Source organism: Camelus ferus, chromosome 10 (assembly GCF_009834535.1).
Source record: "Camelus ferus isolate YT-003-E chromosome 10, BCGSAC_Cfer_1.0, whole genome shotgun sequence".
In the NCBI taxonomy this organism is placed as follows: Eukaryota; Metazoa; Chordata; class Mammalia; order Artiodactyla; family Camelidae; genus Camelus; species Camelus ferus.
Window position 1 is genome coordinate 70,951,446 of NC_045705.1, and position 23,333 is coordinate 70,974,778.

A 23,333-nucleotide genomic window follows, 5' to 3' on the forward strand; every position below is an offset into this window, starting at 1 on the left:
AGTTACCCGAGGGACAGCCCCCACGCACTCTGTCCCCTACTTAATTAACAAATGTCTTAAAGAGAAAAACACAAGTAAATTATGTCAGCAGCCCCCTTGTGTCAAATACCGGACAGATGGCTTTTGGCAAGACTACAAGAGAAATGACCCGTGGTTTAACACCATGTCAGCAAAACTTCCAATTAATGAGGCCGTCCATGGGAATGCTGTGGGAGGGACTGCCTCCCTCCCCCGGGTCCTGTCTTCACGTGTGGTGCTGGAAATGGTCCACCTCCCCAAGGGCGGGCGCGCCGGTGTCTTCACAGCGGGCAGATGGATTTATGCTTACTGGGACATTCCACTGCCCCATCGTCAGGACACCAGGAAGCAGGTGAACCTCCTTTCTCTCTTTGTCACCGAGTCAGGAGGCCCAGGTTAGCAGGACTCCAGGAGACCTGGCGGCCAGGTCTTTCGGGAATCTTAACTCCTGGGGCAGGAGTGTCTGTAAACAGGCAGGTGCTCCGACGTGTGTTGGCCACCACTGGTCCGACCGCTGGAGGGACCGCATCGTGGGTTGCGGCGTGACACATCCCCAAGCCCCTCGGCCCAGGTGCTGGGTGAGCACACGGCTGCCCTGGGCTTCCTTCCCGCCAGACGCCGAGGCGCGTTTGCACCGCTGCCCACACTGCCTGCGGCCCGTAGATCAGAACCTCTAGGGAAGCTGAGACAGCCCTAGAAAGAATTGCCCCCGAGGCAAGCTGGTTACAAGCTGTAAGAGGACCAGGGAGCTGTTCAGGTGGCTCCCTCCTGGAATAAGCATTTTTTCCACCTGCTTCACAGGTGATTGCTATTTTCATAACAGGTACTTATCATTCTTCTCCTATCAGCCTACTCACGGCATGTCCACCGCTTGCTTTCAGCCTACTGCTAAAAACACGTGTTACAAGTTTGTGTGGAACATTCAGGGTAACTGATGAAGTGTGTCGCCTGCAGAACGTCTCCCCCCGCCCCCATGCTCATTCGCTGTGTCTGAACAGACCCGCCCCCAGCTCCCCGCGACACGGGGAACCAGGCGAATGTCTGCACCCACATAAAGGAGCGACCCAAATCAGGAGGCCTGGCACCGAGGGATGTGGCAGCCTCCGTGGGGGCAGGACCAGTCCTGGCATCAGGGGGCAGATTTTTGGATCATCAATGCTTCCTATCGAAACCTTTATAATCAGAGGGGAAACTGAGAGAAGGCGTTTGCACGTATCCAGGCGTGGGGAAGGCAGTCTGGCCCGTACGTGAGGGGACGTGAAGTTTATGCTGAAACAGCCTGTTTGTGGCCCAACAGACACACACTGTCCATCTGCTTTAATCATTAAAGAGAAGAGTATGTTGACTATGTTGTCCGTGTTAAAAATAAAGACGAAGCGCCTCCCTTCCCGGGGCCCCAGTGCGGGTCCTCTGTTGATGAAACGCCCTTCCCAGGCACCAAGGCCGCGCTGACTCACTGTGTACGTGCTGGCCTGTTTCTTCTTGAAACTCTGAAGGAATGTACGCCTGACTTGTTTGATGTCCTTTGTTCTGACAAGACATACAACTGTGCTCAGAGCCCGGCTTCTCCGGTGCGGCCCCTCGGAGCCGCGAGAGGCTGGCCGGGCCCAGGCTCCGGCGGCGGCCCGGCTGGAGCAGCGCCCCTCTCCTCCTGCGCGGGCCGCGCGTTCTGCCGGCCGGCGCCCTGGGCCGGGGGACCTGAAGACGGCGTCTCCGGTGCTCCGCCGGCTTTCCACCCCGTCGTGTCGGCAGCCAGCGATGACCCTGGCCTCCGTCAAGGATCACTGTCATGGTTGCAAATGGAATTCTTCTGGTTCTGTCCCCCACCCCCTGTGTTTATTAGCTGCATTCTTCCATGGGGACGAACGTTCCTTCCCTCCCTGACATCTGTGTTCGGTCCCTCGATTCGGTTGGAACTGGCTCTGTGCTGGTTTAAACTGGATCTCCCACTGGCCGTGACCCCTCGGGCTCTCTCCTCTGGGTGCCGTTTGCTCCCAGCTTGGCCCTTTTTTCTGTTCAGTTGCTTGCCTTCCTCATGCTACCCAACAGTTCCTTACAGAGCCCGACTCAGGACCCGCGGGGCGCTGGCTCCAGGGGCCCACAGACCCCCAGATCCCGGGACGCTGACATCCCCTCCGTGAAAGTCTTTGCAGATAACCTTCACACGTGCTCCCATGTACTTCAGATCATCCGTAGATCGCTCACAATACCTGACACAATGCAAATGCTGTGAAAGGAGTTGTAAATAAATGTAAATGCTACTTAAAAAGTTGCTGGCTTGCAGCAAACACAAGTTTGGCTTTGGGGAACTTCCTGGAATTTTTTTTTCTGAGTATTTTCAACCCGAGGTTGGTCGAACCCCGAGACGCAGAGGGCTGACTGCTGACTCTTCATCAGTGATGTGTGCTGCAAATCTCTCCTCCCGAGAGACGGCTTGACTTTTCGCTCACAACTTCTTTTGATGCGGAGAGGTTTTTTTGTTTTTGTTTTACTTTATTCTTGTTGACTTTATCAATCTCTTGTTTTGTGGTTTGTGGGGTTTTCGTCTCATTTACTACGTAATGGTCCCTGACAAGATAGCTTTCTGATCAGTCTCCTGCGGTTTTTTCCTGCAAGCGCAAATGTCTCCTTTCTCAGACGGAGGTCTTCCAACGAGCAGAGCCGGCCCTCGGTGGCGGGCGGAGGGAGGACCGTGCTTACATGTTACTTACTCTCCGGGGATGTGCAGCTGTTTCTGCTGTAAAGGAACGCAGCCCACCGCCCGGTTCTGCCCACAATGCACCCCGAAAGGAATCTAGGGCGGAGATCAGGAATGAGGCGCTCCGTGCGCTGGGAGAACAGGCCGAACAGGCCCTCAGAGAGGGAGATGTTTTCAGGAGGCAGTTTATGAACCCGGGTTCTCGCATCTTTCCACACTTAGAAAAGCACCAATGTCATTAACTGAGACCTGTCCCTCGTGACCAGCAGCAGCCTCCCGGTGAGGTGCGCGCGCGACGGCACGTTCCCCTCCCCCCAAATCACGTGTACCCCGGCCCCCCGCAGCCCACCCCTCCCGGATGGTCCTCAGAGCTGGCTGAGAGGCTGTCCCCTTGGCTGAAGTTCTGAGCAAGACCCCTGAACACCGCTGAGCTCGCAGCTCTCGCGTGGTGCTTCTCATTTCAGTGCACACGGCCCACCCTCTGCCCGCGTTCTCCGGGCACCACGCCTGCCCCCCACCAGCCCTGACCAGTCAGGCTCCCTTGTGTGTGTTTGGGGAGGGGGCTCCACTCCCTTTCTGTGTCCCAGGGGCTTGGAGAGCCCAGCTTCACGTGGGGTGGGTGCCTAAGCCCAGCCCCGTTTCCTCCCATCAGGATTCTGCCTCAGTGTCAATTCCCACGTGAATCCCTGGTAGAAGGTGGTGGAGTCGCCCTGAAGCCACGGATTCCTTTAGGGGGAGGCAGCATTTTGAAGGCGCCGCGCCCTCCCCTCTGGCGGAGCGGCCGCACCTCCCGGGGCGGGGGTCGCTCTGGGGTTCTCTCCCAGAACGGCGTTTTATTCTTTAAGCACCGTGCGCACCTTTTGTTAGATTTATTCTTAGCAGTCGGGTGCTTTTCATGTTCCTGTTGTCAATGGTGTCTTGGAACCTGTCTCCTCGCTTCTGATTTTTCAGTCTTGTGTCCACGTGCACCCGTCCCGAACGCGTCCTGATGCTAACTAACGTTCAGGGTTGCAGAGTCTCTGGAGTGTCCTTGCAGACAGTTCTAGTGCTAGTCCCTGCCAGGGGCTGGCAGACAAGAAGACAGGGAAGCTGGCACTGCTGCCCGCGCTCCACCGTAACGGGTCGCTGTGAAGGCCGTGCTCCCACCAGGCTTTGGAGGGAGTGTCTCTCAGGCTGGGGAAGCGCCTTCCACTCTTAGTTGGCTGAGAGCCTTCATGATCTGTGTTCTGTGTCATCTACCTTTTTTCCCTGGCCTTTAAACTGTGTGTGTGTCATAGATTGTCCCATCTCTCAGTTTTCTAATATAAAACTATCTTTGCAGTAGAGAGGACCCCTTGGTCATGATGTATCTTTCAAAATCTTAGCTTTTTTTTTTTTTTTTTTTTTTTGGTGGGGAGATGTTCAACGGCTGGTCCAACAACTTCAAAATGAAGTCACTCTATAGTCAAGCCTCATACTTAATACAGTAAGTCTATTTCCCCTGGGGACTGGCCGTCTTCCTGCAGTTTTCAAAGACGCAGGTGTGGGGCCGCCGCGGCGGGCTCTTACCGCCAGTTCATCTTGCTCGCGTGCCCTCTCTTCGCTTCGGCGTGGCTGGTGTCCCTCCCCTCCCCACCCAATTTTCATGCCCGATGCTGGACTGCCTTCGCAGTTCTCTTGAGGAACCAAGGCCTTCCCCGTTCGTATTTTATGTTCTTCTTCTCTTTGCCTCGGTTTTACTTTTTTGCCCCTTTCCTGACTTCTTGAATCTGATATTTCGCTTATCACAAGTCTGGGTCTTCCACACCCTTCCCTACAGTGAAGCCCCCAGGCACCCCCCCCCCCACCGCGGGCCCTGCGGCCGCTGCCCCCCTTCCGCCCTGCCTTCTCCCGCCACGCTGCACCCCGGTTTCCTCTGACCCAACAACTGCCCAGAAGTGAGTCCCTGCATTTCTGAACATACGGCCAATGAACCACCTGAGCTTTTCTGGCTTGGCTGCGGAGGGGTGATCGTTTGGTGGCGACCCTCCTGTTAGAGCTTGAAATTAGCCTACATCCTTGTCTACACCCGTTCCTGAAGCATTCCACACGCTGGCTCCAGTTTGGAGAAATGGCGTTCCATCCATGTCCCTCAGTCAAGCTTAACTGTCTGAATCTCGCCCCGGCGACTTCCACCCTCCTGACCCACCCGCGACAGTGACATGTGCCTTAGATTCTTCCACAGGCACCCTGGGTCGTTCACCCCCCGGTGCTTCCACCATCCGTGACTCAGCCCATTCGCCTTGCATCTGCACAGTCCTGGCGTTCTGTCCCCATCCATGTGTGCTGACCGCGCCTCCCCAGGGCAGCCTTTGTCCTGTCACTTCTGTGCGATGTGGAGGGACGGTGCTAGTGGACATCCCCCCCACCCCGTTTATTACATGAAGGGGCTCATCTTCAAATCACTGCGGGGAAGCAAGTTGGCTGAGCCACCGACTGCAAATAGCCCTGTCATGTGGGGGTGGGGACGCACACATGTTTATGGATGTTGGGGGATGGGTCCCTGAGAGGACAGGTGGGTGCTGGGGTGCGCACTGAGCGTGTGCACATGCCTTCTGGGGTCCCAGCACCCCACGGCAGACTGGACAGGATGCTCCCTACTTCCCACCCCCCGCCGTTCTGCAGAGCCTTCCCAGGGTGGTGGGGGGCGGGGGGTCGGTTCCGGACTCTGGCAGCTTCCTCCGTGAATACTTGGCTGTGCAAGGCTCTATGTCTTGATCCAATTTCTGTGATTTATATTTTCCGTAATTCTCTCCGGTCAGGACTTTCAGACTCCTTACACAGTGAGCACTGTGTTCTCGTGCAATATAGAAAGAAGGCTGTGCTGGCCGCGGCGTCGACTGCAGCGTGCGCGCTGCCCCTCTCCTGGGGACTTGGGTGCCTCCTGCCCCGTTTCTGGGGGACATGTGGAAAGGGCCCCACAGAGCCCCAGGCCCCGCTCCCGGACCCTCTGCAAAGGCCGGGCTCTGCTGCCCCAACCTCGCTTCAGAGCTGACTCAGGGGGCTGGGGGCTTCTCAGGGGAGCCTGGACCCCAGCGGAGGCAGAGACCCCAGTTTTGTGTGGGCTTGTGGGGTGAGGACAGAAGGGGATTCTAGGCGTGAAAGCCCATCGGCAGAAGTGGAGGGGCTGGCCGAGCCGGCGGGCGTCCGGGCCCAGCACCCGTGGCCTGCTGTTCTCCCGAGCCGACCCCTGAGACGAGCACCCGGTGCCCCTCGGCCCCGCGCTGCAGAGACGCCCCTGCCCCTCCCCCATCGGTCCCCCGCCCCCCGTGACCCCATCCACGAGCCAGCGCACACCTGGTGGAGGGGGGTCTGCCAGCTTTATTCACAGACCCCAGGGGGTGAGGGCAGCGAGGACAGAGACTCGGGTGCTGGGGGGCGGGGGGCGGACACCGCCATGTGGGCTGCCCGGGCCGACGGTCTCTGCCCGGGGCGGTCTCTGCGGCTTTACTTCCAGCGCCCACCGACTTTGCCCTTGGGCGTGGTCCCGGCCTTCTTGCTGCTGCAATTGGGAAGCAAGTGGGTATTGAGCACTGTGGTGCCTGGGACCTGGCCAGCCCCTTCCCCAGCCTCCCCCGGTCCGCAGGCCCCTGACCGCGGCGCTCTGCCGGAGCAGGGGGCTGAGCGCCAGCCCAGCCGCCGTCACTCACCTGTGCCTGCCCGGCCGGGCCTGGGCGCCTTTGTGCTGAGGCAGTTAGTGAGGTTAAAGGGGTGGTGGCCCGAGCCTGGTCCACCGCCCCACCCCTTCCCCACATGCAGGGCTTGGGGCACACGTGGCCATGAGACTGCAGGGGCCCCACTTTGGGCAGGTCTGAGCCCACCCGGAAAGCTGTCCCTGCTGGTGGTGACCATCTTCCCAGTCACTCTGGCCTGAAAAGAGCCTGTGCCCTGTGGGTCACAGCCGCCTGGGGCAGAGGGGCTGAGGCCACGGGCGGCTGTGGTCCTTTGCTCCAGGCCAGCAGTCTCAGCCCGATGGACTCGGGTCCTGGGAGGCCTCTGTCTTGCCTCAGAGTCTTGGCCCTTCGGCCACCAGTTAGAATTGGACCCTGGGGTCAGGAGGTTCCCGCCCCATCTGTCTAATTCTCTCTGCACACCAGCGAGCCAAGGGGGAGCTGGGTGGTGGGTTAGGGTGGAGTGATGGGAGGGTCAGAGCTCTTTTGGGACAACTTTGGGCTGGAATGGGCCCTGCAGCTCTCAAGACTGGCTCCAGGAGAAGGCCTGACGCTGGTGGCCGTGCCCACAGCCCGGCTCCTTCAGCAGGAGCCAGCCTGAGAACCCAAACACGCATGCACACACACATGCACACACACACATGCACATGCACGCACACCCTTTGCCGAATATCAGGTTCTCAAAGGAACCTGCAAAGACTCCAGCCCCGCCCATCGGGGCCCAGGAGGAGGGCGTGTTGCTTTTGCCAGTCCCTCCCTGCTCCCCAGGCAGGAGGAGCCCATCCCTGGGAGTAGCAAGGAGGCAGGGGCCAGCGGAAAAGAGGGAAAAACCCCATTAAATTTTCCAACTGCGAGCAGCCCTGGGGCCACGGCTCTCCTTGGTGCCTGCACCAGCTCAGCCCCTGGGCTCAGAGACAGAGCCTCAGAGTGGGCGCCACCTGAGCACAGGCTGTCCCAGCCCTTCCCAGCAACTGCTGTGATGGGCCCCCCACACCTCAGGGGTGATCATATGGCGGAGGGCTCCCTGTCTCGAGGAACAAGTGATTTCACCCAGGTCGCTCTCGGAGGAGCTGGTGACAAAGCCCAGGCCTCCAGCTTCCCTGTCCCAGGCCACCTTTGAGGTGACACGTTGCTGGGATGTCCAGGAGCCCAGTCTGGCTTTGCTGGGCCACTCTGGGCCCACCCAGAACCTCCCCGAATTGGGGCCTTCTGCCGGCCCTCCCCCAAATCTCAGGTCCTCCTGGGCTCTGTGGGGTGAGGGGAGAAAGGAGGCTGCGGTCCAGGGGTGCGGGGCCCCGACATGCTGGCTCAGGGCACCGGCCAGTTAGTCTTGTTACTGCTCTGCTGAGGGCTCTGGCCGTCGCCCAGGCCGAAACCACCGGGCCCCTGGTGGGTGGTGGCAGCTTTCCCGGGGGCCGTGTGCCCTGTGCAGAGCCGGGGCGGCGGGGCTACTCACTGCTTCTGGGCCTGGTCGATGCGGCTCCTGAGGTTGATGATCTGCAAACAACACAGATGGCTTACCTGCCGCGTCCGAGCAAGGCCGGGCCGGGCACTGGCCCTCGCAGGCCTCGGTGCTCTTACTGGGTCCTGGCTCCTCTGTTTGGAGGACACTGTCCCTTGGCCCTCAGGACCTGTGCCTCTGACTTGCTCTTGGTGGCCTGAGCTGGAGATCTGGGCTATGACACACAGCAGCCCGGATCTGGCCACTTACCTTCCAGCCTGCGCGGAGTGTGGGGCCGGGGGCAGGGGACGAGGTGGGCTTGCAAACAGAACCCCTGCCTCTGGTGGCCGCCAAGCTCAGAGCCCTGCGGCCCTCCTGCGCCTCATGGCCCAGCTGCTCCCTCCTGCTGATGACCCGGGGAGAGGCTGGGGGAGGCTGGGGGAGGCGAGGCCTCTCCCCTGCCACCAACGAGGACAGCAGGTCAGCCTCAGAAGCCCCCAGGTTGCAGGCAGGGGGGAGGAGGCGGGGCAGGAGGAGCAGGAGGAAGGCCTCCATGGTCCCCGTGCCCCCTGCCACCAACACTCGCATCGACCTGGGTTTTCACCATGCGCGAGGCGGCCCGTGCATGAACACAAGAGTCTGGTCCAGGGTGGACTCCGGCTACTTACAACTTGGCCAGCATCTCCACTCTGGCCCGGACGTTCATGATCTAGAAAGACCAAGATGGTTATGGGGCTGGGTGGCTGGTGGTGGAGTCTTCGGGGCCCTGCCGGGCACTGGGCTAGCCTGGGCCAGGGCCCTTGTGGTTCCTGTAGCTCCCGGGGACCCACCGTGGGCCACGCACGGGGGTGTCGGGAGGCCTCGCGCCCCTGGCTCAGCCCTGTGGACCCGAGCCGGGCCAGTCCGGGCTCTGTGAAGGGGAGGCCACTTCTGAGGGCAGCATCCGCGGAGAGCAGTGCTGTTCCCCACGCCTGGCCCAGCGGCCTGCAGCGATGCACATGCCCCGTGGGTGGTCCTGGAGGGTATAGTCCTCCTTCAGGGGAGGAAATTGAGGCACAGAGGACCAGGAAATGTGCCCAAGGGCACAGAGCTCCTGGGAAGGGCAAAGTTTCGCTCGGCTGTCAGTACTGGTCACCAGCACCCTCTGCTTCAGTGGCTGGTAGGGGAAGCTGGGAGAGGTGCCCAGTGTGGAGGGGCCTCCCTGGGCACCTGGAAGAGTGTGAGGGGTGGGCACCACACCTTTGATGGCCAGGCTGGAGGTGCCTGTGTTTCACGCAGCGGCAGGGGAGTCACCAGGACTGGTGCCCTCTCCCCAAGCCCATGTGGACGCTGAGGGACCGTGTCTGCACAGGGCTGCTGTCCTGAGTTGTGAGCCCCGCTCAGGGACTCCTGGCGTCCACCCCCAGGGTGCACAATCTGCACCCCTACCCCCGCAGCTGCCAGTGGGGTCGGACAGTGCCCTCAATCTGCTCCGCGCTCGGGGCCCTCCAGGGCGGTTAGGGACTGGACTTGGGTTTGCAGAGGAGACTGTGAGGGGAGGACACCCCACCCCAGAGATGCTCAGTGCCACCCCGGGTGGGCGTGGGATGCAGGTGTCCTGCCAGCCCCGATGATGCTCTGCCCCGCCACCCCTCCCGCCAGCCCTGGGAGCAGGGGCTGATGGCGGCCTGTGGGATGCTCAGCCACGGTCCCCACAGGACAGGGGCCTGAGCCGGGGTCCGGGGCCCAGGGATGGCCGCCAGTGCGGTGAGGCTGGGGCGCCGCACTCACGTCGTATTTCTGGCGTTTCAGCTTCTCCCCCAACTCGAACTTCTCAGTCTCCAGCTTGTGCAGGGATTCCCAGAGCTCCCTGGCCTTGTCCCTGGGGAGCAGGAGTGGCAAAGGGCAGGCTTGCTGCTCAGCCGGGAGGCGGGGAGGCGGGGAGGCGGGGAGGGAGCCTTCGGGCGGGGCCTCACCTCAGCTTGTCGTCGCCCAGGTGATCGATGTTGAGGGGCTTCCGCCGCTCCGCCAGGACCTTCTTCTTCATCTCCCGGGCCGTCTGCTTCTTGCCTCTCTTCTGGTCGGCCTGAGGGGTACCGCGCAGGGTGTGATGCGACAGCCGGGGGCGGGGCCACAGCCTGGCGCCCCGCGCCCCGTGTCCCGCGCCGCCGCACCTTGGCCAGGTAGCTGCTGTAGTTGGCGCCCATGGAGGACAGAGCCTTCTTCTTCTTCAGGTCGTCCTCCGCCCTCCTCTTGGCCTCCTCCTCCTCCCGACGGGCCTTCTCCTCCTGCGGAGACCCCGGCCCCAGACCTCAGGGCTGCCCTCACTGGGCAGGTGTTGAGGACCCGCCTGGCCTTGGAAGCTTCCAGAAGCTCCAGGTCCTGGCCTGGGTCTGCCCTCTTGCAGGGGCTCAGCCGGGGCCTCTGGCCCCTGGCTCAGCTCAAGGGGAAGCTTGGAGAAGGGCGGGCAGACAGAGCACCTGGTGCTTCTGGGGCTCGGGGTCTGGGGCGGTTGGGGGGGGGGGCCCAGCCTCACCGCCAGCCGGTTCTGGCGCTCCCGCTCCTTCTCAGCCCGGATCCTCTGCTGCTCTGCTCTCTCCGCACGGCGCTTCTCCTGCGGCCGGAGGAGCAGGTCAGCCAGCCCTGCCGACGCCCACCGCATCGGGGGTCCGCCTGCCCCGCCTCGGCCCGGAGCTGCCCACTCACGATTCTCTCCTTGAGTGCGACCAGCTCCTCCTCCTCCTTCTTCCGAGCCTCGAAGTGGCTGTCGATAAGCGCCTGCAGCTCCATGAGGTCTTTGTTCTGACGCTTCTTCTGGATGTCCTGTGGCGGGAGAGCCGCGTCATCCCCACGCCTCCTCTGGAGGCCCTGGCCCTCCTGGTGGCACCTTTCTGTGCTCCAGCCGGGAGCCCTGACCCACCTGGCTGCCAGGACAGCTGACAGCGGCAAGGGACCTTTTGGCCTTGCCTTGTCCCTGCAGCTCCCTCCTGGGGGCTAGGGGCTGCCTGATCCCTTAGCCACAGGGTAGGAATGGTGCCCTCCCTGTGAGTGACTCTGGGCCCTGCACAGCCCTGAGGTCGGTTGTCAGCCCCTGGGATGGGCGGTCTCCGACTTGGCCTTGCTGTTGTGCTCAGAGATGCCCTGAATGGACCAGGCAGAGAGGAAGCTGGGGAGCGAGACAGTCTGTGGGATATACAGATGGAGAAGTGGGTGAATGGATGGGTGACTGGGCAGACGGATGGATGATGATGGATGGATGGGTGAGTGGTTGGCTGGGTGGGTGGTTGGATGGGTGGATGGATAAGTGGATGTATGAGTGGTTGGATGGGTGGGTGGGTGGAGGAAAGGGCCGATCAGTGGATGGAGGATGGATGGAAGGATGAAGGAGGAGGAAGGAAGAGTGGCATCTATCACTGGGGGAGTTTCCTCCGGTCCAGAGATGAACTAAAGCAGAACTGCATAGTACCAGGAAGCCCTGCTCTAGAGGAGATGGTCTGCTCAGGATTAGCCTGGAGCCTGAAGGCTGGGGGCTGGTTGGAGGGGACACCATGTTGATCTGGGCTCCATAAACTTACATCAAAGTCTACTTTCTCCCCTTCTGGGATCTTAGGAGCAGTGAGTCTGGAAAAGAGCGAGAGACTTGTGAATGGAGACAAGAGGGGACCCCACCAGGACAGTGGGCCTGGCCCGCACCGGCCTGACCCCCTACACTCTCCCCTGGCACTAGGCGTGACCTTTGCTCTTATCAGAGGGGTAACTCACTGTCCCCAGAGTGGCTCGACCCTTAGAGAAGTTTTCAACCTCTTAGCGTCCCTCTGTTTTGCCAACTTTTGGACCTCGCAAGGGCTGTGTCACCCCTGTCTGTCCAGGAAGGGCAGCCTTGGTTTCTTTCTCAAACAAATAAACAAATGCAGCTAGGGCCTGACTGGGAGGCAGGGTGGGCACCGCAGCCTCTCAGGGCCTTTGGCCTCTGCGTCAGGAGCCGCCGTCTCAAGTGATCCTGTGCATTTATTTGGCTCCTCTCTGAAGTTTCTTTCTGGGGACCCAAAGGAAGGGGCTCTGGGCAGGAAGCACCTTGGAGAAGAAATAAGACTCGCACCCCCAGATCTGGCACCCCGAGTCCAGCTGCTGCAGCCACGGCGACCGGCGACCGGCGCCCTCCCACCAGAACATTCCAGATGAGCAAGGAGCTCCAACAGCGACATAACAATTTCTTAAGACAAGCCGTAGGGGAAAGGGGAGCCGAATGTGGACCAGAACGTCCTGCACAGGGAGAGGTGGCCAGGTGACCCCAGGCAAACGAAAAGCTGATGGATGTGGAAACAGGCAAAACTTGAAGCGGGGAGAGAGAGAGAGGGAAAAAAAACCAGACTAGAAAAATATTTTCAGCAAACACAGAGAAGACTTATATCCTTATGCAAACCGATGATTAAGAAAACCCTGAGACGCCTCCGCTGTCAGATAAATGGGCCGAGGGCATAAGCTAGCAGCTCCCCCAGAAGAAAGAGTGCCAGTCAGCAGGCGCGGGAGAGGCCCGCGCAGCAGCGCAGGAATGCAAAGGAAAACAGCCGGAGAGGCCGTTTCTCATCCAGCCGTCAGGGGCCGCGCGGTGCAGGCACGAGCGGGCCGGCAGCGCGGCGCGCAGACCGCGCTGGCCGCCCTCGCCGAAGCCATTTGGATGTCAAAAGCCTTAAGAACACTCCTCCTCTTTGACCCAGTAATTCCAGTTCTGGGAATGCGGCCTAGGGAAATAACCCGAAGGACAGAAAATGCTTTCCATCCAGCGTTATTTATGATAGTAAAATATGGGGGAAAGCCTTAATATCCTGCAATAGAGGAATGGTTAGGAAAATTATGGTTTGTCCAATTGATGGAATATTATGTGGCCATTCAAAATATTTAAGAAGACTATGTAAAAACATGGAAAAATACTTAGGAACAGCGCTGCATTAGAAAAAAAAAAAAAAGCAGAATTCAAGGCTGTATAGACAGTCCCATGTTTGAAAAACAGCTCAGAGTTTCAGTCTTTTTTTCCCGAGCCCTGTGCATGGAAAAAGAGTAGGAAGAAATAAGTCTTTTTACTTCTTTCTACTCCTTTCCGCGGTCTGGCTGGCGGGGTGGAGAGTTATGGATGATTTTTTTTTCATTGGACTTTCACGTATTTTCCAAATTTTCTTTAATGAGGTGTTTTATTTTCATAATGAAAACACAAACAGTTTTTTTTTTTAAACTAGAAAATATCTTGTGACCTGGCAGCTTTCTTTAAGATTGCTGAAAAATAAGGGGCAACGGCTGGAAATGTGCTGGCCACACCTTCACATGGCCCCGGTCCCCTCGGGAGGGCTGGGCTTCCCCCAGGTGGGAGCGGACCCGGGGCGTGGGCGGGCTCGCACTCATGTTCCGTCACGTGGGGCGCGAACACAGCCCCGGATGCTCCACGGGACGGGGTAGGGGGGATCGTGTGCGACGCGCTGTGGGCTTGTGAGTGTTTATCAGAAGCAGAAAAGCCAGGATAGTCGGATCAAAACCAGAAACCTCCGAACAACACCCGAGTGGGTAAAAACGAGGGAAAGAAAGAGCCTCTGAGCAGGGATGGTGCCCCCAGAGGGTGTTGTGGCTCCTGCCCAGGTTCTGTTCGGAAGCGCCCTCCAACACCCCGCTTCCACGCTTGGTTCACGTCCGGAGGGACAGCACAGCCGGGTGCGGCAAGGGCCAGAGAGGGCAGGGGAGAGCTCCGTGGGCCTACCTCTCTCTGCCCCACCTCCCCCGGCTTCCCTCCTCCGCCCGCAGCCACCTCCTGCAGGAAGCCTTCCTTGGATGAACTGGATGAACTGGGGCAGCGCCTTGCCCGACGAGACCTCCAGAGTCCCCGGGGGAAGTACCAGGTGACTTCTGATCCCCGCCTGTAGGGGGGCACCAGCTGCCCCCAGTAATCACATTCTCATCGTGTGCCTCTCAGAACTCCAGAGCCTCAGCCACCACATCAAGGAGCCGAGGAGCAGCTCTGTCTCTCAGGGGCTGGGTCCCCAGAGCCTAGGACGCTGCTTTCCTTGAGGTGCCGGGGGCCCAGCCTTGGGGGTACTGGCTCCCCAGTGACCTCGGCCCTATCCAGCCTGCTCACTCTGGCCTCTCCTCCAAGCACCGGCTCCAGGCCCACCCAGCCCACCCGGCCCGCCCGGCATCCAGCCCACACTCACCTGGGTCTCGGCTTCTCCTCTGGTCAGCACAGCGCCGGCGCGGGGAGAGCGGGATGGGGAGAGAGACCAGGTGAGACGGGAGCCAGCTCCTGTCTGCAGTCCCCTGGGGGCACCTAGCGGGGGGCTTCCTGGGCTTGGCCAGCAGGGCGATCTGCCTCTCCAGCTGAGCCCCTCACCCCTCTCCCCACCCTCCAGGAGCCAGTGGGTCTTGTCCCCGCCCCAGGGCCCATGGAAGTCCTGGTGGAGTCTACGGAGCAGTGCTGGGTGAGGGGCCCAGGACGCTGGAGCGAGAGGGAGGGCTCTAAGGAGGAAGAGATGGAAGCTCCAAGCAGCGTCCTGGGGGCAGGAAGGCAAGAGAGGAAGACCAGAGGTGCGGAGGGAGGGGGAGTAGAGATGGGGGGAGGGAGGAGCACCCCCAGCCCAGGCTCCCTGGCCGCTGGCTGGTCTCCACTGACCATCCCACCCTGGTGTCGGGCAGAAGCTTGGAAACAGGCAGTGCCTGTGAGGCCCTGGCAGCCAAGCCCACGGCAGACGCAGCGCAAAGCAGCAAGGCCCAGCCCTCGGGGCCCCGGTGCCCAGAGACGAGGAGGACAGACAGGTGGACAGGCGGGCGAGGGAGAGGGATGGAGAGCCCGCGGGATGGCCCTGGGCAGGCAGGTCCTCTCGTCTCAGGGCCTGTCAGGACACAGCCTGAGTGCTGCCGCCAAGGGACCCCTTACCTTCCTCCTCCTCCTCCTCTGCATCTTCGGGGCGTAAGCGCACATGCAAGAGAAGAGCGCGAGGCCGCAGGGAGCGTCAGGGGCGTGAGCGGGGGCCCAGCCAGGGGACACACCCAGACCCCCTCTTGCCTGGGTGCACGTTGACCTGGCCCCGTTTGCGGCCCCAGCTGAGAGCCAGAGAATCTCTGTCTGGGGAGGGTCTGGAGGGGCCGTGGGCCCAGGAGGGCCTGGGAGAGCCCGCCCCACCCAGGAGGCCTGGTGCTGGCTGGAGGGCGCAGGGGCCTGTGAGCGCTGGCCCCTGGCTTCTTTGAATCTTTCTGCGGGGGGCACGCAGTCCTGGGGACCTGACACCTGGGTTTTGCTGAGTTGGAACCCAGCGGGTCTGGGACAGTTAGGTTCATAAAGTCTTGTTAGTCCCGGTCACAGGCCGTGGGGGTGCAGGGAGCCCTCAGGCTGAGCCCTGAGGCCCGGCTCCCAGCCACCCTAGGGAGCCTGCCCTGACACTGAAGAGGCTTCTCTCCTGGAGGCTGCACAGGCCTCCTCTGCCTCTCCCGCCGCCACCCCATGGGGCTGGCCTTGTGACCAGAGGCCTGTCTGGACTGTAGCCTTCAGACCTGAGACCCCACCTGCCTGGGGTAACCTGGCTGCCCTCACGTAGGGGCTACGTCCTTTGACCCTCCTGGCCTTCCCTGGGCCCTGGGGAAGTCCTGGCTGGCTCAGGGTCTGCGGCAGGACTGGCTGTGCCTAACCTCCTAACCCCCGCCCCCAGCCCCTGCTCCAGGACCTTCGGTGGTGATGGCAGGGCAGTCCACATGGAAGACCCTCAGCCTGTCTGGCCTTGCCCCAGGCCTGCCCCAAGTGGGCAGGGAGGGTGGCATCCCCAGCCCTCAGCCATGCTCTGGGCAGGGTCTCCCCTCGCGCCCCCTCAGCTGCACACCACTCCCACCAACATCCCCTGCACCTGGGGGGCTGAGGGACACAGGGGACTCTGGGAACTGATGCTTGGGGAGGGAGTGGTGGGGAGCCAAACGCTGTGGGATGATGGGACCCCACGGCTAAGCTCCCCTAGGCAGAGGGCAAGCAGACAGCGGCCTCGCCTCTCCACACCCCCTCTGTCTATCTGTCTGTCTGTCTGTCTGTCTGTGGGCCTCAGGGCTGGCTCCAGGGTGTCCTGGTAACTTTGCAGCCGGCACCATCCCTCCCTGGACCCTCGTTCCTCGTTCCTGTGAGGCCCCGCACCCGCCACCCAGCCCTGGGGCCCGGCACATCCCGTTCCACAGGGGACCTTGCTAAGGTCAGAGAAGGGAAAACACTTTGGGGTCGTGCTAGGGGTTCAGGCCCAGCTGGGAGGCCGCCTGCAGCCCCTTGAGGAATCGTGTGACTCCCCGGCTTGAGCCCTGACCTCCACCCCAGAGCACAGCCAGCCCCACTGCAGGAAAGCCAGGCCCACCCAGGAGCCTCCTCACGCCAAGTGTGTCTTGCTCCCGCCCAGGGGATGGGGGGAATGCTGGGGCCTGACTGCTCGTTTGCACACAAGGCTCCCTGCTGTTCCAGGTCCCCCACGTCCCCCCCTCAACCTCAGCCTGACCTTCTGTTTCACCCCACTTACCTCTCCACCCTTCCTGCAGCAACCCCTCCTTCCTTCTCTCTGGCTTGCTGTCTGGGGCAGGGCAGGGGCCACCTGCCTTGCCTCTCCCCCTCGGCTTTTCTCCATCCCACCCCGGTGGATCCAGAGGGTCCTAGTGGACCCCAGCACCATCCTCCAGAGGCCTGTACCCCTCTCAGGCCCTACACTCAGCTCCGTGCTTGGTCTCAAGTCTGGTCACCCCCCACCTTCCTGCTGGTGGTCCGGGAAGGGCCTTGTCCCCTCATCCCTGAAAGCTCACCTGCATGATGGGGACAGGAGACCCGCACCCCAGCAGCCAGTCCTGCCTGAGCCGGCACCCCAGGCCTACCCTGTCCCCAGCCTGTCCCTACCCCATAGGAATGGTGGCGAGAGTCATGCAGGGCGGGAAGAGGCGTCAGGGCTCAGGAACTGGCGGGGGGCCGGGGGCAGTGAGTGTACCTTCTTGGACTTCCTCTGCAGAAGCCGCGCCATGGAGGGGGAGGGGGGAAGAGAGAACCAGTGTGAACCTCGGGGCAGAGATGGGGGCAGGGGCGCAGCAGGCGAGCAGAACCACATGTGAGTGGGTTACACGCCCCCTTTTTCCTTCTGGGCCAGGCTGCCAGTTCACACCCACACACGGCCACGTGTGCACACGCGCCCTTACGGGACGGAAGACATGGCACATACCTGGTTCATGAACTTCATGAACTTCATGAACTTCATGGGCTAAGGAGCGCCATGGAGCAAGGCAACACGCGGGTCAGAGGTCAAAGGAGAAAGGATCCGAGGTTAAAGGAAACAGCCGGTCACCCCGGAGGGGTCGGCGGCCGAGGCCGAGGGGTGGGGAGCATGCGGGGAGTGAGCAAGACACAGTCAGTGCTGGCCGGGGCCGCTGCCCCCGTCCTGTCCCTGCCCCACGCTGGGGAAACTGAGGCTCTTGCTTCTGCTGTGAACATCACTGCTGTCCTGGGGACGTCAGCTCCGTGGCTTCCTCTGCCGCCTCCCCCTTCCCGCCTCCCACAGGCCCCTAGGAAGGACTCCACACGGAAGCCTGGAGGTCCGCAAGCAGGGCTGCAGCCTGGTGGGTTGGCACCTGGGCCCAGAAGGGCAGGGCCTGCCGCCCAGGAAGCCTGGAGGACGCCCTGCTTCTAGTAGCCCCAGAGCGGGACACACTCCCTTCTCTCTCCTAGCCTGCGAGAAGGTCCGCGTGGCCCCAGACGTCGGCTGCTCCGTCCACTGATCCAAGCACGGGGCTCCTGAACCTTACATGGTCCACCCGGACCCCGAGGAGGGAGCCCACTGGGGCAGGCTGGAGAGGTGGCCAGGGGGCTCTCAGTTACCCTCCCTGGGGCGGGAGGCTGGGTTCAGGGACGTCCCGGGACCGCTAGGTCTACATCTGGTCCAGCCGTCCCCCCCCCCGTGGACCCACCCTCCCGGTGCCGGGGATGGGTGACCTCTGTCTGCAGCCCAGCCCATGTTGGTGGTGCTGGACCTTGAGGGGCCCCCTCTCTGGTCAAGCATTGGCCTTGGTTAGTGGGTTAGGTGGAGGCCACATGTGGGGGCCCTTCGGCTGGCTGGCCCCCCGCTGTCCTCGCCCTCCCCAACCCTGGCTCCCAGCCAGCCCCGGGCCCCACATGGGGACCAGAAGTCCTGGGTCCTCATACCTTCCTCATGGACTTCATGGACTTCTGCAGGTGGAGGGGGCGCTGGGCGTGCAGGTGGCAGGAGGAGAGAGGACAGGTTATGCCAGGAGCACACGGCACGTCCTCAGAGGGGGTGGGGGGCAGGCAGGGGTCACCACGAGGGCCAGTGGGGCAGAAGGGCTGGAATGTGCTTGCAGGGGCCGGCGTCCTGGACCCCTCTTACCTTCCTCCTGGGCCTCTTCTGAGGTGGGAGCCGGAGAAACAGGAGGGAAAGAGGAAACAAGGTGTTAGAGGGCCACACCCGGGCGGCGGGGAAGGAGGCGGCCCTGGGGGGAGGTGCAGCCGGAGCTCCAGGGGCCAGGGAAGGCTGGGTCCTGCACCCCAGCCAGGCGGCAAGCCTGCGGGGCCTCGGAGACCTCAGGGCCTTGGCCCCGTCTCTGCCAAGCGTGACCTCCTCCCTGGCCCTGGGGGTCTCTGAGCCCCGTACCCCTCGTGGGGGAGCTTGCCCTGGACTGCGACGTCTGTGCATGGAAGGGTCTAGCTAAGTCTGACTCCAAAGGGGACGGAAGTGCGGAAGGGACGAAGTCATGTTAGGGGAGACCCCCAGGAGATGCAGGGGCGTCCCACGTGGACCTGAAGGCCGGCCTTGGAGGACCCTGCCCATCAGCCCCGTCACCTTCCCCAGGGAAGGGCGGCTCCCAGGATCATGGCTCCCTCTCAAAGACATCTTTCCACCTTTTCAGCGTAAAAAGAACTGTTTTGCTCACGTTGTTAGGGCAGCCAAGTGTTTTCAAATCTTTTCAAAACCTAGTGCCCAGCATACCCCGCAGGAGAGCCCTGCCTGGTGAAGTTCGTGAGAGCCTTCCTGCGCCTGAGTGGGTGCCAGGGGCCGCACTCAGGCTCCCGTCCGGCCTGAGAACTGCCCGTGTGCACCCTCCCCAGGTGCAGAGGCTCCCTCGCTCCCACGCCTGTCTGGGCACCACAGGGAGGCTGCCGCAGACGCCAGGCGCAGACACCGGGCGCAGGGAGGGGTCTCCAGCTCGGCCTGGAGGTCATTGCTCCGGAAGGGGAGGGGAGGCATGCTGAGAGAGACAGAGACAGAGATGGACAGATGGAGACAGAGACAGGAAGAGAGATGCAAAGAGGCAGAGACAAAGATGGAGAGAGAGACAGAGATGCTGGGAGGCAGGCAGGACCTCCACACCCACACTTGGTATTAAGAGGTGAGAGTCTGAACAACCAAATCCCAGCTAACTGCACGCACCAGTGACACGTGAGATTATTATGTATACAGAATACATAATAACATAAAAAGTATTAATGAACGATTAATGAGTGTTCTCGAGGCAGACAGTTAGGGGTGATGGCAGATGGGAATTAAGGATGAGGAAGGTGGATGGTTAATTGGTGAGCTGGGAGGCCAGAGGCCCTGTGGGGATGAGGCTGGGAATACAGAACAGGACAGGAAGAGGCTGGGTCAGGGAGGTCTGGGGCGGGTGGGGCACTTCTGGGACTGCCCGAGTTACCTTCCTCCTCGTACTCTTCTGCAGGGGGTAGAACAAAGGAGAGGAGCCAGTTAGAGGGCGACCCGGGGGCCAGCCTCGAAGGGGAGGAGGGAGGGGGCCGGTATGCCCCATCCCCGACCTTCAGGGATGGGGACCCTAGAGAAGGGGACAGGGAGGAGGAGGAGGCTCTGGCCATGCCAGCGGCTCGTGGGGACGGGTGTGAGCCACAGGTGCTGCGGTCCTACGGTGGGGACCATGGCAGCGACTGGCCAGGCCTGGGGTCCGCCTGGACAGCTTTGCAGTGCGGAGCACGGTGTGCGGACAGGTGGGACTGCACTTGAGGACCTGCCTTTAGAGAAGGGAGGCGCAAGGCTCGGGAACCCCATTTACAGTGAGGAGTCGATCTAGACATGGCAGATCTGGGGCTTCCAGCCGGGGTGCGGGAAGCGCCGTCAGCAGTTGGAGAGCCCGTCCCCAACCGGGTTTTCTGCCTAGAGGCTGACGCACAGACGGGAAGTAGCTTTCACACTTACCCTCGACGTGCTCACTGTGGGGGAGAGAGGGGGAGAGGGAGAGGGGTCAGGGGGCTTCTCTCAGCGGGGGTGTGACAAACACCAGAGGGGCCTCCGGCCGCCGGGCACAGCCGAGGTCCAGGGGCCCCGAGGCGGGCAGGTACTCACACTTCCTCGTCCGACATGGTGGGAGGGTGTTTCTGCAGGGGGAGGGGAGGCCAGGACAAGAGTTAGAAGTTGCCTTGGCCTAGAAGTAATGCAGTGGGGGGAATGGCCTCTTGGCGCTGGGCTGGGAGGGGCTGCCGTGGACAAGGGCCGAGGGCCAGCTCTCCGGCCTCGGGCGGGCCCACTCCTGCTCCCGGGGCCTCCTCATCAGGCCGTCTGGCTTCTTCCAAGGCCCCAGGCCCCCCGCCCCCCAGCCCTCCTCGCCCCAGATCTGATCCCACTCCGCCCCCCTTCCTGCCCTGGCTCCAGCCTGGAGCTTGGAATCCCGAGCTTGGACGGGATGCTGAAAGGTCGTGGCAGGGCAGGCCTCCTCTCCCCAGCATTCCCCGAGAAGGGCCGTTCAGAAGGCACGGTCCTCGTCCAGGCTGGGGAGGGCCCAGCCGGCTGCTCTGGGTCGTGGAGAGGTCCCCTTCACGTTGCCTTCCAACCTGCCTCTTGGGGTATCTGCCCTTGGGCCTTTGTGTGGGGCTCCCAGGGAGACCCTGGATCACAGAGCCCCACTCTCCCAGAGGGGCACCCGGGCCTTCCCTGGCCTTCCCGGCCTCCTGACTGGCTGAAGGCTTCCTGCAAGGGCCCTGTGTCCTCTCCCGGGAGGGCCCTGGGACCCCCTGGGGCCCCTCGGGGCCCTGTGCAGAGCCCTCTTCCCTGAGTCACAAGAAGCACAAGCCGTTCCGCACCCCCGGCCCCCCGAGATCACGGCGACGGGGTCTGGGCTGCTTCTCCGTGCATCCCCAGCCTGGTGCCCGTCAAGCCTGCGTGGGCGCCCTGACCCTCCCTCAGCCCGCTTTCCCAGGCCACGTGGGTGCTCTTGGATTTGTCAGCATCTGCAGGGAAGCTCTGTGCCCGGGCCTGGCTGCACACGTCCAGGTGCGGCCGGCGCCAGGCCAGCTCGCTTGGGGACTGTCTGTCCGTGAGCTGGCCACCGCGCACTCCTGAGGCGGCCGGGGCCTGGGAGCGCTCCGAGCAGCTGCAGCAGAATGTTGGCCCAGGGTTTTGAGAACCAGAGTTCACGACAGCATGCTATGGCTTACTTGAAGACAATAGCTGTGGCCCCCCACCCCTGGGGGCTCCGTGCGAGAAAAACACAAGTTCATCATCTAAACACGTGTCCACAGCACGTTGCTAAGGCGGGAGCAGCGTTCCAGAGCCCCGGGCAAGAATGTTGATTTTCCCAGAGCAATTTAAGCTCCATGCAAAATCAGCCAGTGGATCTCGGCTAACCCCTCCAGGAAGCCAGGCAGCCCTTTCCCATCCCAAAGCCTCTTCCTGAGACTCTGCTGCCCCCTCAGGTGACAGCCTCCGGCCCTGTCTACAGCTGGGGTCTCCCTGCTCCTTGGCCCAGACCCTCCTGGTGGCCCTGCCCCTGCCCAGGCTCCTCTCTCAGGAGCCCGGCCCTCCCCGTGCTGTGCCCACCTTGCACGCTGGAGCGGCCCGACACCTGTCAGCCTCCTTGAGAGGGGCGGTCATGGCCTGTGTCCAGGGCTGGGTTATTTTTAAGGAGCTAGTGACAGCTGAGGTGTCCAGAAATAGGCACCCAAAATAGCCAAGACACCTCTGCCCAGAAACCCAAGATGGCAGGAGGGGGACTGGGAAGGCGGCCGCCTGCTCAGGTCTTGGCCTGGCCTCCCTGACAGCCCCTCCGGTGACCCTGCAGGTCTCTCAGGCCCTGGCCCCCCATCTCGGCCTCCTGTCTTCTGCACCCGAAGGCGACACACAGGTGGGCTCCCGCAGCCCCAGGTGGGGTTGCTCTGTGTCCCCGCCCCCACCCCCACCCTGCTCTGTCTGTCAGGGAGAGGCCCAGGGTGGGGTGTGCCTGGGGGCAGGGTGGCATTCGACAGCTGAGAAGGAAACCAGTTGTCCAGTTAGCATTCTGCCCGCAGAGGGGCCGTTGTCAAAACAGCCTCTGAGGTCACCACTCCTTGAGGACACCCCGTCCTTCCTTCCCAAGTGACAAGATGGGGGCAGGGAGGCAGAAGGCCCTGCCACTGTGGGCCCCTGACCACTTGGCAGTGGCTCCTGGGCCATCTCCTCCCAGAATGGTCGAGGGCACTCAAAAGGAGCCACCCGGTGAGGGCGCCCCATCCCGTGACGTCAGGAGGGGCAGCGGAGCCCTGATCCCAAGGGGCCAGGAGCTCAGGCAGGGCCTCTTGGGAGCACGTGCTCCTCCGGCTCAGGAGGTGGGACCCGTCTTTTCAGGCCGGCAGCACCGACGCCCAGCTCCTCGCTCCTCCCTCTGGCCTGCCCCGAGCCCAGGCGCTGCCCACTCCAGTGCTTGAGCCCTAGGCACTGCCACCAGGCTGCAGGGTCCCAGCCACCCCTCCCCACAGGCCAATCACGGGGTGAGTCACACCAGCCCCATCTTAGGTTCTGTCTTTACAGATGGAGGCATTGGAGGCAGTGGCCACTGGATGGAGAGCCCCAGCCTCCTGGGAGGAGCTAGCCAGGTGCCCCTCAGCTTAGCAGAGCCCTGTGGAAGGGCCCAGACAGGCCGGGAAGGCCAGGCACGGCAGCTCCCGCACCGCAGGAGGCCCTGAAGCCTGGGCCCCGCCACTAGCAGGGCTCCTTGTCTCACATCCTCACCTCTCTCCAGCCGTCTGCCTGGGGACCGCCCCCCTCATCCCTGGGCCTCCCAGAAGCCCCGTTCTGCCTCCCCTCCGGCCTCCCTGCCCCTGTGCTCTGGTCTGGAATGGCTTTGTCCACATCCGATATTCAGAGAACATCGCCCCACAACGCCAGCACCCCAGACCTCGGCACCCTGTGGGGCCTTCCTGGGTTCTCTGAGAAGCAGTGGTTGGAGCTGAGGGGATGGGAATGACAGCGTCCTGGAAGAGCTGCACCCTGGGGCCCAGAAGGGGCCGAGGCCAGCCAGCACCCAGCAGGCCCCTCCCAGCCCTGGGCGGCCGCTCTCAGCTGTACTGACCTGCGGCTGGGTCTAGAGAGACGGGCAGGAGCTCCCTGTGGACAGGACCGGCTCAGGCACTGCCCGCTCGGCCTCACACCCTCATGTTATAGTGACATTTGATCTTTCCAAGCAGCCCATTGGCCAGGGGCTGGGTGGCCGGGCACGTGGGGTGGGCAGGTGGGAAGGGGCCGTGCTGTGA

General features: G+C 62.2%; 1 protein-coding gene across 46 annotated transcripts; it reads right to left on the reverse strand.

Annotated features, from left to right (window-relative positions):
* Positions 1-4,081: 4,081 nt before the first annotated feature.
* TNNT3 (troponin T3, fast skeletal type) lies at positions 4,082-23,242 on the reverse strand. 46 transcript variants are annotated; one of them, XM_032490184.1, is made up of 19 exons: positions 23,153-23,239; positions 20,176-20,207; positions 20,029-20,042; positions 19,517-19,534; positions 18,214-18,231; positions 18,012-18,053; positions 17,035-17,073; positions 16,807-16,821; positions 14,742-14,765; positions 14,023-14,041; positions 11,401-11,446; positions 10,532-10,648; positions 10,362-10,439; positions 10,000-10,113; positions 9,802-9,911; positions 9,617-9,707; positions 8,515-8,555; positions 7,862-7,902; positions 4,082-6,236 (listed from the first exon to the last, which is right to left on the reverse strand). In XM_032490184.1, exons 2-19 carry the CDS (start codon positions 20,190-20,192, stop codon positions 5,827-5,829), a joined length of 1,254 nt encoding a protein of 417 aa, XP_032346075.1. In that variant the 5' UTR covers positions 20,193-20,207; positions 23,153-23,239; the 3' UTR covers positions 4,082-5,826. The 46 variants fall into 46 exon arrangements, with proteins under 46 accessions (XP_032346075.1, XP_032346076.1, XP_032346081.1 ...); XM_032490185.1 differs by lacking the exon at positions 19,517-19,534 and having other exon boundaries at positions 23,153-23,242; XM_032490190.1 differs by lacking the exon at positions 18,012-18,053.
* Between the last annotated feature and the right edge of the window lie 91 nt (positions 23,243-23,333).